Consider the following 17,032-nt stretch of genomic DNA (forward strand, 5'->3'; position numbering starts at 1 on the left):
GGAGGAGCGAGAGGAGCAAGAGCAGGAACAGGAGCAGGAGGAGGAGCAGGAGGAGGAGGAGCGGAGGAGGAAGGAGCAGGGGGAGCAGGAGCAGGAGAAGAAGGAGGAGGAGCAGGAGGAGGAGGAGCAGGAGCAGCGGGAGGAGGAGCAGGGGGAGCAGGAGGAGGAGCAGCGGAGGAGGAAGGAGCAGGGGGAGCAGGAGCAGGAGAAGAAGAAGGAGGAGCAGGAGGAGGAGGAGCAGGAGCAGCGGGAGGAGGAGCAGGAGCAGGAGCAGGGGGAGCAGGAGCAGGAGAAGCAGAAGGAGGAGGAGCAGGAGCAGCGGGAGGAGGAGCAGGAGCAGGAGGAGGAGCAGGAGCAGGGGAAGCAGAAGGAGGAGCAGGGGGAGCAGGGGGAGCAGGAGGAGGAGGAGGAGGAGGTCCCGGGGGGGCGGGGGGCGGGGTCTCCCGGGCCGCACCCCGGTGCCAAGCAGTGCCCGGCCTGTGCCCGGCCCGGACAGGACCCCCGAGGGCGAGCCTCTCTGCCTCCTGCCCCTGGGCCCCGGGCCCGGGAGGCTGCCACATCCGCTTCTCAGCTCTGTGACCTCGGGCAGGTCACTTCATTCGTTCATTCGATAGTATTTATTGAGCGCTTACTGTGTGCAGAGCACTCTACGAAGCGCTTGGAATGGACAGTACGTGTCTGGGCCTCAGTTACCCCATCTGGAAAATGGGGGTGAAGACGGTGAGCCCCATGCGGGACAACCTCGTTACCTTGTCTCTCCCAGCTCTTAGAACAGCGCTTGGCACATAGTAAGCCCTTAACAAACAGAGAAGCAGCGTGGCTCAGTGGAAAGAGCACGGGCTCTGGAGTCAGAGGTCGTGAGTTCGAATCCCAGCTCGGCCCCTCGTCAGCTGTGTGACTGTGGGCGAGTCACCTGACTTCTCTGTGCCTCCGTTCCCTCATCTGTAAAATGGGGATGGAGACCGTGAGCCCCACGTGGGACGACCCGATTCCCCTGTGTCTCCCCCAGCGCTTAGAACGGTGCTCTGCACCTAGTGAGCGCTTAACAAATACCAACGCTGTTATTATTATTATTATTATTATTATTATTCCCGGCGTCGTCTCGGGCCTTCAACCGGAGATGGGCCTAGCGGCCTCTCTGCGGGCATCTCGGGGCGCCCCCGTATTCTGGACGGGGCTCCCGGCCCAGCGTAGCTCACTGCCAAGAGCCCGGGCTTGGGAGTCAGAGGTCATGGGTTCTAATCCCGACTCCGCCGCTCGTCTGCTGTGTGACCTTGGGAGAGTCACTTCACTTCTCTAGGCCTCAGCGACCTCATCTGGAAAATGGGGATGAAGACTGGGAGCCCCGTATGGGACAACCTGATTACCTTGTATCAAACCCCAGTGCTTAGAACAGTGCTTGGCACAAAGTAAGGGCTTAACAAATGCCAACATTATTATTATCTCGCCCCCACCCCCCATTCTCAGTGAGTTCGGGCCTCTTCGGGCGCATCTTCGCTCTCCCACTCCCAGAGGGGGGTCCCTAATCTGGGGGGGGGGGCGTCTGGGACCACCCCCCCACTCTGGAGACGTCACCACCCTGACCTTGGGCGCTTGGGCCGACCCCTGCTCCCCGTCCCCCAAACCGGGACCCCGAGCTGAGAGGGGGCAGGGGGAGGGGGTACCCCGAATCCCCTCGTGGTGGGGGGAGCTCCTTCAGGGTCGGGGAGTAGACGCCCCCTCACTGCCCGGGGGTCAGCCTGGCGTCGTGGACAGAGCACAGTCCTGAGAGTCGGAAGGTCTCGGGTTCTAATCCCGCCTCCGCCACTTGTCTGCTGGGTGACCTTGGGCTGGTCACTTCACTTCTCTGGGCCCCAGTGACCCCGTCTGTCAAACGGGGATCGGAGACCGTGAGCCCCACGTGGAATGGGGGTCATGCGTCCGACCGGATCAGCTTGCATCCACCCCAGCGCTTAGTACAGTACCTGGCACATAGTAAGCGCCTAACAAATACCGGAATAACAAGTATTATTCCAGTGAGTGCTCGCGTTTCCCGAGCAGGGGGAGGAGGCGCAGAGGACACGACTCGGTAGACGAGGGCGAGTGTACGCGGGATGCGCCCGCTTGAGATCCACGGGGTAGGCGGGTACGCGGGGATGTGCGGCAGGGCGAGTACACGTGACTGTAAATCCACTCAATCATATTTACTGTGTGCAGAGCGCTGTACTAAACGCTTGGCAAGTACAATTCGGCCACCAAGAATTCATTCTATCGTATCGATTCGCTGCCCTGCTCGGCGGGAGCTTGCCCGGGGCGGGGCGGGGGGCGCAGGGGGATGGTCCGAGGAGGGGGTTTGGGGGTCGGCCTGGGCTCGGGGGGGGGGGGGGGGGCACCGAGGGAGGGATTTGGGCGTTCACTACGGAGTCAGAGCAAACGCGAGGGCGCAGCGCCACTTGGTGGCCGCCTCGGCCGTAGCTCCAAGGCAGCCCCCCTCCACCCCAGCCCCCCATTCATCATCATTATGGTATTTTTTAAGCGCTTACTAGGTGCAGAGCACTGTTCTAAGCGCTGGGGTAGATACAGGGTCATCAGGTTGTCCCACGTGGGGCTCACATTTTTTAATCCCCATTTTTACAGATGAGGTCACTGAGGCCCAGAGAAGTGAAGTGACTTGCCCAAGGTCACACAGCTGACAGGTGGCGGAGTCGGGATTAGAACCCACGACCTCTGACTCCCAAGCCCGCGCTCTTTCCACTAAGCCACGCTGCATGGAACATTCAACATTCAACACGCAACATTCATAATAATGTTGGTATCTGTTAAGCGCTTCCTATGTGCCGAGCACTGTTCTAAGCGCTGGGGGAGATTCAGGGTCATCAGGTGGTCCCACAGTGAGACTCCCAGTTAATCCCTATTTTACAGATGAGGGAACTGAGGCACAGAGAGTAATAATAATGTCGGTATTTGTTAAGCGCTTCCTATGTGCCGAGCACTGTTCTAAGCGCTGGGGGAGATCCAGGGTCAACAGGTGGTCCCACAGTGAGGCTCCCAGTTAATCCCCATTTTACAGATGAGGGAACTGAGGCACAGAGAAGTGAAGTGCCTTGCCCACAGTCCATTCCCAATCGGGATCCGCTAGCCTCTTTCCCGGGATCATAATAATAATGTTGGTATCTGTTAAGCGCTTACTATGTGCCAAGCACCGTTCTGAGCGCTGGGGGAGATACAAGGTGATCAGGTTGTCCCACGAGAGGCTCCCAGTCTTCATCCCCACGTGGCTCAGTGGAAGGAGCACGAGCTTTGGAGTCAGAGGTCATGAGTTCGAATCCCGGCTCGGCCACTTGTCAGCTGTGTGACTGTGGGCAAGTCACTTCACTTCTCTGGGCCTCAGTTCCCTCATCTGTAAAAGGGGATTAAGACTGTGGGCCCCACGTGAGACATCCTGATTCCCCTGTGTCTACCCCAGCGCTTAGAACAGCGCTCGGCCCATAGTAAGCGCTTAACAAATACCAGCATTACTATCATTATTTACAGATGAGGTCACTGAGGCCCAGAGAAGTGAAGTGACTTGCCCCAAGTCACCCAGCTGACATGTGAGGGAGCCGGGATTAGAGCCCACGATCTCTGACTCCTAAACCCGGGCTCTTGCCACTAAGCCATGCTGCTTCTCTAAGTGGGATGTTCACGCTTAATGTTAATGTCGGTATTTGTTAAGCGCTTACTATGTGCCGAACACTGTACACGTGGCAGAGCTGGGATTCGAACTCATGACCTCTGACTCCAAAGCCTGTGCTCTTTCCACTGAGCCACGCTGCTTCCCACACTTCTCCTCCTGGGCTCTGGAATCCGGGAAGGAAGGGATTGTGCCTCTCCTCCGGGGCAAGGACAAGAGGGGCAGAAGGGAAACTGAGTCAGGACCCCTTCTCGAGGTCTATGAACAGGTGGGCCCTTCAGTGTAGACCCCCCCCCCCCACAGGCGTTGCCCTCGACATCTGGGGGCAGTGTATATATCTATAATTCTATTTATCTTTTTTGATGCTATTGATGCCTGTCTTCTTGTTTTGTTTTTTTATTTGTCTCCCCCCTTCTAATAATAATAATAATGTTGGTATTTGTTAAGTGCTTACTATGTGCCAAGCACCGTTCTAAGCACTGGGGTAGATCAAGTCGTCTCACGTGAGGTTCACAGATTTAATCCCCATTTTACAGATGAGGTAACTGAGGCACCGAGAAGTTAAGTGTCTTGCCCAAGGTCACCCAGCAGGCAAGTGGCGGAGTCGGAATTAGCACCCACAGCCTCTGACTCCCAAGTCCGGGCTCTTCCCACTAGGCCATCCTGCTTCTCCGAATTATATGAATTAAAGCGCTTGAGCACTTGGGGAAGCAGTGTGGCTCAGTGGAAAGAGCCCGGGCTTGGGAATCAGAGGTCATGAGTTCGAATCTCGGCTCTTCCACTTGTCAGCTGGGTGACTTTGGGCAAGTCACTTCACTTCTCTGGGCCTCAGTGACCTCATCTGGAAAATGGGGATGGAGACTGGGAGCCTCACGTGGGACAACCTGATGACCCTGTATCTCCCCCAGCGCTTAGAACAGTGCTTGGCACACAGTAAGCGCTCAACAAATACCAACATTATTATAGGAAGGAAGGAAGGAAGGAAGGAAGGAAGGAAGGAAGGAAGGAAGGAAGGAAGGAAGGAAGGAAGGAAGGAAGGAAGGAAGGAAGGAAGGAAGGAAGGAAGGAGAGAGGGAGGGAGGGAAAGGAGGGAGGGAGGGAGGGAGGGAAGGAAGGGAGGGAGGGAGGGAGGGAAAGGAGGGAGGAGGAAGAGAGAAAGAGAGAAAGAGAGAGAAAAAGGGAGAGAGAGAAAAAGGGAGAGAGAGAAAGAGAGAGAGAAAGGAAGGAAGGAAGGAAGGAAGGAAGGAAGGAAGGAAGGAAGGAAGGAAGGAAGGAAGGAAGGAAGGAAGGATGGATGGATGGATGGATGGATGGATGGATGGATGGATGGATGGATGGATGGATGGATGGATGGATGGATGGACGAGCCCAGTTCCCTCCCTCACCGCTGGGCGCCGGGCTCCCCGAAGTTCCACCAGGGGGCGCCGGGTCCCCGCAGGGGGACGCATTAGTCCGGCCGCGCGCTGGGTCCTCGCCCCCGCCAGGGGGCGCCGCCGCCCTCCTCCCGCCGTCGCCGCCGGCCGGCCGAGAGAGAGAGACGCGGCGGGCTCGTCGCTGCTGATTGGCCGCGGCGCAGAGCGCTCATTTGCATAACCCGAAAGGGGGCCGCTGAATGGGCCAGAAATGGAAGGGGAGAGCGGGGCGGCTTTCCGATTGGCTGGCACGGCCTCCCGCCCCCTCCCCCCTCCCCTCCGGCCCGGCCTCAGCCTGGAAGGTCAGCGGGAGCCGCCGGCCCGGGGACTCTGCGGGGCCCCACCGGACCCGACCGGGCCTCAGTGCGCCCCGGGGGTGAGTGTCGGCGCCATCTCTCTGACCCCCTCCCCCGGGCCAATCATTATCGTAATAATGCTGCTCTCTGTTAAGCGCTTACTACGTGCAGAGCACCGTTCTAAGCGCTGGGGGAGAGACGGGGTCATCAGGTGGTCCCACGTGGGGCTCCCGGTCTTCATCCCCATTTGGCGGTTGAGGGAACTGAGGCCCGGAGAATAATAATCATAATGTCGGTATTTGTTAAGCGCTTACTGTGTGCAGAGCACCGTTCTCAGCGCTGGGGGAGAGACGGGGGTCATCAGGTGGTCCCACGTGAGGCTCGCAGTCTTCATCCCCCTTTTCCAGGTGAGGTCACTGAGGCCCAGTGAAGTGATTTCTCCACCGTCCCAAAGCTGACAAGTGGTGGATGTGGGATTCGAACCCTTGACCTCTGACTCCCAAGCCCGGGCTCTTGCCACTGGGCGACGCTGCTTTGCTGTGGCCCGAAGCAGCTCGAAGGCCCGGGCCTCAGTTTACCGGCCCCCCCGGGAAAAGGGTAGAGGGGAATGCCGGGCAGCTGTTTGGGTAGGGTCACTCGGGGCCACCTGCCCCACTTGCGGAAGGAAAAGCACGGAGGCCTTAGAGCAGCCCCAGGTTTGGGGGTGTTTTAGGGTGTTTGTTTAGGACTTCCTGTGCGTCAGGCACTGTGCTAAGCGCTGGGGAGATACAGCGTGGCTTAGTGGGAAGAGCATCGGCTTGGGAGTCAGAGGACTCGGGTTCTAATCCTGCTCCGCCTCCGTGTGGCCCTGGGCAAGCCCCTTAACCTCTCTGTACCCGTTACCTAATCTGTAAAATGGGGATGAAGACTACAAACCTCACGTGGGACAACCTGATGACCTTCTAGAGAAGCAGCGTGGCTCAGTGGAAAGAGCTCGGGCTTGGGAGCCAGAGGGCGTGGGTTCTAGGCCTACCTCCGCCACTTGTCAGCTGGGTGACTTGGGACGAGTCGCTTTGCTTCTCTGGGCCTCAGTGACCTCATCGGGAGAATGGGGATGTGAAGACTGTGAGCCCCACGTGGGACAACCCGATTACTTTGTATCTACCCCAGCGATTAGAAAGTGCTTGGCACATAGTACGTGCTTAACAGATACCAACATTATCATTATTATTATCATCCCGGCTCTGTCACTTGTCAGCTGTGTGACTGTGGGCAAGTCCCTTAACTTCTCTGTGCCTCAGTTACCTCATCTGTAAAATGGGCGTTCAGATTGTGAGCCTCACATGGGACAGCCTGATGACCCTGTATCTACCCCAGCGCTTAGAACAGTGCTCTGCACATAGTAAGCGCGTACAAATACCAACATTATCATCGCCTACCCCAGCGCTTAGAACAGTGCTTGGCACAAGTGCTTAGCAAATACCATCATTATTATCATCATTATATAAGATCATTGGATTGGGCCTAGTCCCTGACGCGCTTAGGGCTTCCAGGGTTTTCCAGGGGCGGAGGGAGGTGGGGAGACCTTCAGCCCGGGGGCTGCGGGGTCACCTTCTGGGTCTGCCGGGGTCAGGCCAGGATGGGGACGGAGTCGGAGCGGCCGGAGCCCAGCTGCCAACAGCAGTTCCAGGCGGCGGTCACCGTCATCCAGAGTCTGCCCAAGAATGGTGAGGCCGCCCCGTCCCGCCCCCCGGGTCCGGGGGACCCGAGTCGGGCGGTCCTGGTCGCGGGCCGTGGACGCGGTCGCCCCCCCCGGCCCGTCCTCCCCGGGCCGGGACCCTTTGCCCTGGTTTCCTGCTTCAGTCCCAAAGCCTCTAGGCTGTGAGCTCGTCAGAGGCGGGGACTGTGTCTGTTCGTGGTTGTATGTGCTCTCCCAAGCGCTCAGTACAGTGCTTTGCACGCAGTAAGTGCTCTGTAAATACAACCGAATGAATCGCCGAAGCCCTGGGCGGCCGCCTGCCCCGGTCCGCTGATCCGTCACTCGTCCCCCCTCCTCTCCCCGGTGCTGGGCTTCTGTGGAGGTGCCGCCCCCCCCCCCCCCCCACTCCTATGAGGGGAGTGGGGATGATGACCAGCCCTCCCTCCCTTCCCCACCCGGCCGCAGGCTCCTACCGCCCGTCCTATGAGGAGATGCTGCGATTCTACAGTTTCTACAAGCAGGCCACGGTAGGCCCCTGCCCCATCCCCCGGCCCGGCTTCTGGGACCCCATCGGCCGCTATAAGTGGTAAGACCCTGCTCCCCAGAAGTCCCCCCCGCCCCCCGGCCGGCCCGGGGGCGACCGGTGACCGGAGCCCTGCCTCGCAGGGACGCTTGGAACAGCCTGGGCCGGATGTCCAAGGAGGCGGCCATGACAGCCTACATCTCAGAGATGAAGAGGGTGGCTCAGAAGGTACTGGCCTGGCCCGCTGGCGAGGCCTCGGCTCGGGCGGTGCCACCCGGAGCCCTCCAGACCCGGCTCCCCAGTGCCCACTTCGCCCACGGTGCTGCCTGGCGCCGAATGCCCAGAGCCTCAACGTCTCCAGACGTCCCCTCCTGCCCGCTCCTGACCCAGCCTCCCCCGAGACCCTCCGCCCACGCTGTCCCATCCCCCTCACTGATCCCACTCCCGTATGGACCTCCCTCCCGTCCACTGCCTTCCGTCCCCCATCGCCGCCCCGCTGCCTTTCACGTCTGGTCGGGCCCTGGGTGCCGGGGCGAGGCGGGGGTCGGGGTAGGGCCGAGCGACCCCCTCCGTGTCTTTCCGCCCCCCCCGCCGTCCCCCTCCCCAGGTGATCGACACGGTGCCCCTGGGCGATGTGGCGGAGGACGCGTTCGGCTACTTCGAGCCCCTGTACGCCGTGATTCCGGACATGCCGAGGCCCCCAGAGACCTTCCTCCGCAGGATCGCGGGTAAGGTGGGGGGAGAGGCCCGGGGGGCCCGGACCCTCCAACCTCTCCGAGTTTCCTCCGAGCTCCCCGCACAGCCCTCCCCTCCCCAGCTCCCATCCAGCGGGGGTCAGTCACTGGCCCCGTCAGGGTCCCCCGCCTCCCCGTTCCCTCTTCCCGCGCCCGGATTGCCCCGGTCCCGGCCTCCGTGTCCTCTCCGCTCTCCTCCTTCACCACCCACCAAGCCTCCGGCCACTTTTCCTCTCCCGTCCTGCCCGTTGCTGTGCTCACAGGAACTCGCCACCTCCTCTGCTCCACCCCAGAGGTGGGCGCGCGGGGGAAATGCCGGGACGCTCAGTACGGCCCACCCCCTCCCCGTTGATGAGAAGCCCGGGGAGGCTTCCTCGGGGCCGGTTGCGGGAAGGGCTGGATCTCAGCAGACAGGGCCCCGGCTGACGTCGGGCGGAGGTTTCTTGCATTTTTTAGGGCGTTCGTTAAGCTCTTACCGTGTGCCAGGCACGGCACTAAGCGCTGGGGTAGGTACAGCAGCGTGAGAAGCAGCGTGGCTCAGTGGAAAGAGCCTGGGCTTGGGAGTCAGAGGTCATGGGTTCGAATCCCAGCTCCACCACCTGTCAGCAGGGTGACTCTGGGCAAGTCGCTCAACTTCTCGGTGCCTCAGTTCCCTCATCTGTAAAATGGGGATTAAGACTGTGAGCCTCACGTGGGACAACCTGATGACCCTGTCTCTACCCCAGGGCTTAGAAAAGTGCTCGGCACATAGTGAGCACTTAACAAATACCAACACTAACAGCTGTGTGACTTTGGGCAAGTCCCTTAACTTCTCTGTGCCTCAGTTCCCTCATCTGGAAAATGGGGATTAAGACTGCAAGCCCGCGTGGGACCTGATTACCCTGTATCTACCCCAGCGCTTAGAACAGTGCTCGGCACATAGTAAGCGCTTAACAAATACCAACATTCTTATTATTACAGAGAAGCAGCGTGGCTCAGTGTAAAGAGCCCGGGCTTGAGAGTCAGATCATGGGTTCGAATCCCGGCTCTGCCGCTTGGCAGCTGGGTGACTTTGGGCAAATCACTTCACTTCTCTGTGCCTCAGTTCCCTCATCTGTAAAATGGGGATTAAAACTGTGAGCCCCATGTGGGACAACCTGATTACCTTGTATCCCCCCAGTGCTTAGAACAGTGATTTGCACATAGTAAGCGCTTAACAAATACCGCTATTATTATTATTCTTGCGTACAAGCTAATCAGGTTGGACGCAGTCCACGTCCCACATGGGGCTCACAATCTTATTCCTCATTTAACAGATGAGGGAACCGGGGCACAGAGAAGTGAAGCGACCCGCCCATTGTCACACGGCAGAAGAGTGGTGGAGACAGGATTAGAATCCAAGTCCTCTGACTCCTAGTCCCAGGCTCTATCTATTAGGCCAAGCTGCTGGGAAGAGAAGGAGAATCCCCACCCCCGTCTCTTGCTTGGACGCCTGCGCCGTCTTGCCTCTGGCCCAGAGAGAGCCCCGGCCCTTCTCCAGGCCCCGGCATTTGGGGAGAAGAGCATTAATCAAGACGAGAGAAGCAGCATGGCATAGTAGATAGAGCTCGGGCCTGAGAGTCAGAAGGTCATGGGTTCTAATCCCGCCTCCACCATCTACCGTGTGACCTTGGGCAACTCACTCCACTTCTCTGGGCCTCAGTTACCTCATCAAGAAAATAGGGATTTGGGACTATGAGCCCCACTTAGGACAAAGACTGTGTCCACCCAGATTTGCTTGCATCCACCCTAGCACTTCTTACAGTGCCTTGCACATGATACGTGCTTAACAAATATCATTATTAGGGTTATAATTGTTTTGGAGAAGGCGGGACTTTGTGGGTTGGTGGATAGGGGTCAGGGAGGGCGAGCCTAGGGAGGTGCAGCGTGAGAAGCAGGTGAGGTGAGAAGCAGCATGGCTCAGTGGAAAGAGCGCGGGCTTTGGAGTCAGGGTTCATGAGTTCGAATCCCAGCTCTGCCACTTGTCAGCTGTGTGACTGTGGGCGAGTCACTTAACTTCTCTGTGCCTCAGTTCCCTCATCTGTAAAATGGGGATTAAGGCTGTGAGCCCCACGTGGGACAACCTGATTCCCCTATGTCTACCCCAGCGCTTAGAACGGTGCTCGGCACATAGTAAGCGCTTAACAAATACCAACATTATTATTATTATTATTAGGTGGGCTGATGCATCCGTTTATGGGTGTCTTGGGGGATGTCTGCGAATGGGCCTGGGTCGGGGGGCCCATGAGGGCCCTCTGGGTCTTGGGGTCAGGTTATGGGGGTCCAGGGCTCTGTCGGAGGCTTCGACCGGCTTTTCTGGTCCCAGCTGAGCCCCCGGGGGAGCCGAGTGCCCCGTGACTCAGAGCGGAACCCAGGAGGAGCGCGCCGTGGCATCAGAGCCACCCCCAGCCCCAGGGTGCCCAGCAGGGTCACCAACAGCCACCCCTCCCTTCCCAGGCCATCCTGGGGCACCAGCCAACCCACCAATCCACCGGTGGTACTGATTGAGCGCTCACTCTGTGCCAAGCACTGTACTAAGGCCTCGGGAGAGAGCAGTACGGAACATATTCCCTGCCCGAAAGGAGACAGAGGTTAAAATAAATCACAGGCGAGGGAAATGGGAGAGGGTAAGGAGATCTCCCCCGTCACCCTGTCTGCTCCTGGAGCCGTGGGGAGCAGCTTGGAGCCCCCAGGACCCCCAGCATCCGTCTCCTACCTCCTCCCACCCTGGGGGCCAGGGAGAGAGAGGACTGGATGGGTGGAACCTTTTTTTTTTATGGTATTTCAGCACTTACTATGTGTCAAACACTCTTCTAAGCGCTGAGGTACATAGAGGTTAATCAGTTGGACGCAGCCCCTGTCCCGCATGGGGCTCACGGTCCAAGTAGGACGGAGAACGGGTATTGAGTCCCCATTTTACAGATGATGAAACTGAGGCACAGGGAAGTGAAGTGACTTGCCCCAAGTCACACAGCAAGCAACCGGCAGAGCAGGGATCGGAAACCGAGACCTCGGACTCTTGCCGCTAGGCCACGCGAGGGCTCCCGGGGCTGGATGCCTTCTCCTCTCCCCCCGGGCCGTGGGCCGGGTGGGTCCGTGGACCCCAAAGTGGCAGTGGCTGGTGTGGGGGGGTCCTGACTTTGGGGCCCAGGGACCCCAGCTGTTCTGCTGTTCTGTCCCAGCGGAAGGGGCGGGGGCTAAACGGGGGGGCAGAAGAGACTGCCCAGAGCTGCCCCCTCACCCCAGTGAGATGCCACTCCAAACCCCAGGTGGGTAGAAGGGGGGGAGAGAGAGGGTGGTCCCTGGCACCCAGAATGGCCAAGCGGGGAATTGAAGGGTGGCGGGCCTGGCAGTGCTTCCTCTGGGGGCCAGCCTGGCTGATGGGCCCCTAGCCCGGGCCCGGGCTGCCCAAAGGAGATGCGAATGAGGCTAAAATTCCAGTCGGCGGGCCCTCCTCTTGCCCACCACCCTGCCAGGCTGAGCAGCTGGCCGGATGGGGGTGGAGAAGAGGCCAGGCCTGACCACCCAGCCACCAGGCTCTCAACTCCCTGACGTCCCGCCTCACTGGGCCTCGGGATCCCCCCGGCCCCCCGCCCCAACCTCCGTCCCTCCCCGACAGCAGCCCAGACCTCGGGGGACCTCGCTCTCCACACCCGAACCCCGAGCGGCCCAGAGGGCGAGGTTTTCAGGGACTCTGTGGAGCGGCTGGACCTGCGGGAGCCCGAGCAGGTGAGAGGGTCCCATTCCCCCTCCCCTCTCACCCGCGCCGCCCCCTCCCTCCGCCCTCAAGCCCCAGAGCTGCCGGGGTGGGGAGCCTGGGTCCCCACCTTTCCCGGAAGGGGTATAGCCACGGTCTACCGACCCCCAACCCTAAGGTTTCCCCCGCAGAGCTCGGCCCCCCCGGGGACGCCCCCGGGACCCTCCGAGGGACGGGGCAGCCCCGAGCCCCCAGGAGACGGAGGTGAGTGCCACCCTCACCCCCCGACCCGGGGCTGACCCTGGACCTCTCCTGCCCCTTCATCAGCAGGGCTGGGGTCTCCTCCCCCATCTTTAGTGAATGATAGGGTGGTCCCTGGGAGACCCCTCCCCCTTCTTCAGTGTAAGGGAGGTGGCACCTGGGGATGGGGGTCCTCTCCCCCTTCCTCAGTGTACGGGAGGGGTTCCGGCCCCTCCCCGGTGGCTCTCTTCCCTCCCCACCCTCCCTGCAGGTGAAAGTCCAGAGCCCTCAACCCCCCCCCCCCCCCCCCGTCCCTCCAGACCCGCCCAGTCCACGTACCTGGCCTCCCCTGACCCTTCCTGTCTCCACTCCCTGGACCCAACCCCACGGGGAGCCTCCCTGTCCCCCCGGCCGGCCCCAGTATTCATTCGGTCGTATTTATTGAGCGCTTACCGTGTGCAGAGCACTGTACTGAGCGCTTGGAAAGTACAAGACACCAACAAAGAGAGACTGGAAGCCACGCTTACAGTCTAGAGGTGGGGAGACAGGCATCAAAACAAGTAAACAGGCATCAATATAACTGAATAGAATGATAGATATATACGTATAGACAGAGGTTCTGCGGGGCGGCCGGGGGGAGAGTAAAGGGAGCGAGTCAAGCCGGTGCGGAAGGGAGGAGGAGCTGAGGAAAGGGGGGCTTAGTCTGGGAAGGCCTCTTGGAGGAGGTGGACCTTCAGTAGGGCTTTGAAGGCTGGAAGAGCGATTGTTTGGCGGATTTGAGGAGGGAGGGTGCTCCAGGCCGGAGGCGGGACGAGGGCCGGGAGTCTGCGGGCAGCCAGGCGGGATGGAGGCCCGGCGAGGAGGTTAGCGCCGGAGGAGCGCAGCGTGCGGGCCGGGAGGCCCGAGTCCTCTCCCCGGTCCCAGCCTCGTGGGGTCAGGGTCCCGGGGTCAGCCCAGTGCTGGGACTCTGGCCCGCAGCCCCTTCTAGGGACGAGAAGGGAGCCGTGCACCGGGAGAGCCCTCCGAGGGTAGACCAGCCCACAGACCCCACCGAGGTGACCCAGCCCGTCCCGGAGTCGGCGCCCGCAGAGGGGCCGCGGCCCCGCCGGGAGCCGGAGCTGGAGCTGCGGCTGGCCGGGACCGTGCGGGCCCTGCAGGACAGCATGGGCGAGGTGCAGCGGCGGCTGCGGGAGCTGGAGCTTCTGCCTCCCGCCGCCGGGCAGGTGAGACCCCCAGCCCCCTCGTCTGCTCCCCGCCACCGCGTTTGGGAGGGTCTGGCAGGATGGAGCGGGGCCTAGGGGAAAGAACCGAGGCCCGGCTTCTAATGCCGCTTGTCTGCCGCGTGACTTTGGGCAAGTGGATTCGCTTCTCCACGCCTCAGCTCATGTGTAAAATGGCGATTGAGACCGGGAGCCCCTTGTGGGACAGGGACTGTGTCCAAATCTGATTAGCTCGTATCTACCCAGAGTTTAGTACAGGGCCTGGTGTATAGTGAGTGCCTAACAGATACCATTAACAAAAAAAATGGAGCTGGGGGTTTGGGTCACCTGTAGGGAAGGGAGGGGGTGGGCCACCTGGGAGAAAATCAGGGACCCTCCCTCATGGGTATTCATTCATTCATTCAATAGTATTTATTGAGCGCTTACTATGTGCAGAGCACGGTACTAAGCGCTTGGAATGAACAAGTCGGCAACAGATAGAGACGGTCCCTGCCTGCCGTTTGACGGGCTTACGGTCTAATCGGGGGAGACAGACAGACGAGAACAAAGGCAATAAAGGTAGGCCCCCCCTACACCCCTCTGGCAACTACCCTGCCTCAGGCCTGTAACTGACTCCTTCATTCAATTCAGTCGTATTTACTGAGTGCTTAATGTGTGCAGAGCACTGTACTAAGCGCTTGGAAAGTATAATGCAGTAATAATGATGGCATTTGTTAAGTGCTTACTGTGTGCCAAGCACTGTTCTAAGCACTGGGGGAGATACAGGGTCATCAGGCTGTCCCACGTTGGGGCTCACAGTCTTCATCCCCATTTGACAGATGAGATAACTGAGGCGCAGAGAAGTGAAGTGACTCGCCCAAAGTCACACAGCTGATAAGAGGTTAGAACCCATGATCTCTGACTCCCAAACCTGGGCTTTTTCCACTGAGCCACGCTGCTTCTCTAAAGTAATAAAGTAATAAAGAGAGACAGTCCCTGCCCACAGCCGGCTTCCTCCCAGCCCAGCAGGAAGGAGGACCAGGGAGGAGAGGGAGGGAGGGGAAAAAAGAAGAGGGGCCAGCATGGCTTAGTGGATAGAACCCGGGCCGGGGAGTCAGAAGGTCATGGGTTCTAATCCCGGCTCCTCCCCTTCTCTACTCCGTGACCTTAGACAAGTCACTGCTCTGTGCCTCAGTTCCCTCATCTGTAAAATGGGGATGGAGACTGTGAGCCCCATGTGGACAGGGACTGTGTCCGACCCAATTTGCTTGTATCCAACCCAGTGCTTTGTATAGTGCTTGGCACAGAGTAAGTACGTAACAAATACCATTATTATTGTTATTCATTGAGCGTTTACTGTGTGCAGAGCCCCGTACTAAGTGCTTAGGAGAGTACAGGATAACAGGTGGTAGACATGTTCCCTGCCCACAATGAACTTACAGTCTAGAGGGGCAGACAGACATTAATGTAAATAAATAAATGACGGCTGTGGACATAAATGCTGTGGGTGTGGGGTGAATAAATGGTACAAATCCAAGTGAAAGGGTGACGAAGAAGGGAGAGGGAGTAGGGGAAATGAGGGAGGGAAGGAAACAGGCAGGAAATCGGTCAGATAGTACGTCTCTCTTAGGTCCAAGGTGTGGCCAGGGAGGGGGGTGGTTAAGGGTTAAAGGTCATTCATTCAATAGTATTTATTGAGCGCTTACTATGTGCAGAGCACTGGACTAAGCGCTTGGAATGGACAAATGGGTAACAGATAGAGGCCCTAGGGGAGGTACTCCCCTCCCAATCAGTCACTCATCAGTCGTATTTATTGAGCACTTACCGTGTGCAGAGCACTGTACTCAGAGCTTGGGAGAGTACAATACAACAGAACGGACGTATTCCCGGCCCACAGGGAGCTTACAGTCCGGCGGGGGAGACAGTCGTTACTATAAACCCATGGGATCTGCCCCCTCCGCCCCTCTCCTCCCCCACAGAAGCCCCTGCACCGGCCCCTCCGTCTCTCCGCCCGGACGCTGGCCTTCCTGGTCGTGTGGCCGTTCGTGGCCCAGTGGCTGTTCCGGCGTCTCCGAGCCCGGAAGAGGTGAAACCCCTCGCTCCCCGACGGACCGCGTCGCCACCGGTTGCCCCTGCCCGCCGTGGGCAGACCGCACGCTGAGCCTAGGCCGTTCACCCACGCCTGGCGGCACTACCCGCGACCCCCGGGACTCCGGGACCCACTGCGAGAATTTCACCGGTCGCCCCTGGCCAGGAGGCCGCCCCCAGACCCCCGGTGACGCGGGCTCCGGGTGGGGCGTGGGGTTCCCCGACCCTGGCAGAGCAGCCCCATCCTGGGATCTCCAGCCCCGGCCTCACCCTCCCCGACCGTGGCAGGCGGGGAGATGCCATCCCGCAGCGGCTGCCGGGAGCCCCCCACCCCGTCTGTGTGGGTGATGCCCACGATAAATTAAGCTTGATGAGCTGGGGGGGGGCTCCACCCTAGCCCCCTCCACACCTCTCACCCGGGACCAGCCCAAGTCGGGAGACGGGCTGGGGTGGCCGACCAGACGGGCCCAAGAACTTTCTGGAGAACGTGGGTCGCTGCCCTCCTGGAGTAAGGAAGGACAAGCTTCTCACCTGACTGGATTTGACCTTGTGCCAATGCCAACGGGGTGAAGAAAGTGTCTGGCGCCCCGGCCCGACCCCCCACCAAGCACGCCCTCACTTCTGCCCCGCTCCTGCTTCGTCTCTCTCCCCTTCTCTCCACCCCCTTCCTCCCGCACCTTCCCCGTCCTCTCACCCCTTCCCCTTCCCGGTACCTAGACCTCTCTTCAGCTCCAAAGATCCAGCAGTGAATGTTTAGCCGAATAAATGAAACTTTAATCTTTCGGAAGGTGTCCGGGCCTCCCTCTCCCTCGATTGCTGTAGTTAGTGGGCCTGGGGAATCAGGGGGCCAGGGTTCTAAGTCCACCTCCGCCATTTGTCCGCCGTGTGACCTTGGGCTAGTCACTTCTCTAGGCCTCAGTAACCTCACCTGTAAAATGGGGATTAAGACAGAGCCCCAATTAATCAATGGTATTTATTGAATGCTTAGTATGTACAGGGCACCGTACTGAGTGCTTGGGAGAATACAATACAGCAGAACTGACCCCTGCTCACGGGTCATGGACCGTGTTCAACCTGATTAGCTTGTATCTACCCCAGCGCTTAGTACAGTGACCTTGGGCAAGTCGTTTAACTCCTCTGGGCCTCAGTTCCCTCATCTGTAAAATGGGTATTCAGTCCCCGTTCAGTCGTATTGATTAAGCGCCTGCTGTGTGCAGAGTGCTAGACGAAGCTTGGGAAGACAATCCCTGCCCACAGAGAGCTAGACTGTGAGCTCCATGTGGGACCTGATGATCTTGTATCCACCCCAGCGCTTAGCACAGTGCTTGGCCAGGAGGAAGCGCTGAACGAAAACCACAATTTCTCGTTATTATTATTAGTGGGGGAGGCCTGCTGCCCTAGGTGGGCAAGGTGGTGGTGGGGAAACAGCCTGCAACGTCGCCCTGGTGCCCATGAACCCCTCGGGCTTCTTCGATCTGTCGGAAACTCCATCTCT

The 17,032-nt window shown here is 59.4% G+C and overlaps 1 protein-coding gene across 2 annotated transcripts; it reads left to right on the plus strand.

The window, feature by feature from the left end:
- Positions 1 to 5,358: 5,358 nt before the first annotated feature.
- ACBD4 (acyl-CoA binding domain containing 4) lies at positions 5,359 to 16,319 on the plus strand. 2 transcript variants are annotated; one of them, XM_029074391.1, is made up of 9 exons: positions 5,359 to 5,440; positions 6,973 to 7,066; positions 7,504 to 7,624; positions 7,705 to 7,789; positions 8,169 to 8,289; positions 11,933 to 12,042; positions 12,202 to 12,274; positions 13,229 to 13,473; positions 15,429 to 16,319. In XM_029074391.1, exons 2-9 carry the CDS (start codon positions 6,979 to 6,981, stop codon positions 15,537 to 15,539), a joined length of 954 nt encoding a protein of 317 aa, XP_028930224.1. In that variant the 5' UTR covers positions 5,359 to 5,440; positions 6,973 to 6,978; the 3' UTR covers positions 15,540 to 16,319. The 2 variants fall into 2 exon arrangements, with proteins under 2 accessions (XP_028930224.1, XP_028930225.1); XM_029074392.1 differs by having other exon boundaries at positions 11,936 to 12,042.
- Positions 16,320 to 17,032: the final 713 nt, after the last annotated feature.

Source organism: Ornithorhynchus anatinus, chromosome 11 (genome assembly GCF_004115215.2).
Source record: "Ornithorhynchus anatinus isolate Pmale09 chromosome 11, mOrnAna1.pri.v4, whole genome shotgun sequence".
Classification (NCBI taxonomy): domain Eukaryota; kingdom Metazoa; phylum Chordata; class Mammalia; order Monotremata; family Ornithorhynchidae; genus Ornithorhynchus; species Ornithorhynchus anatinus.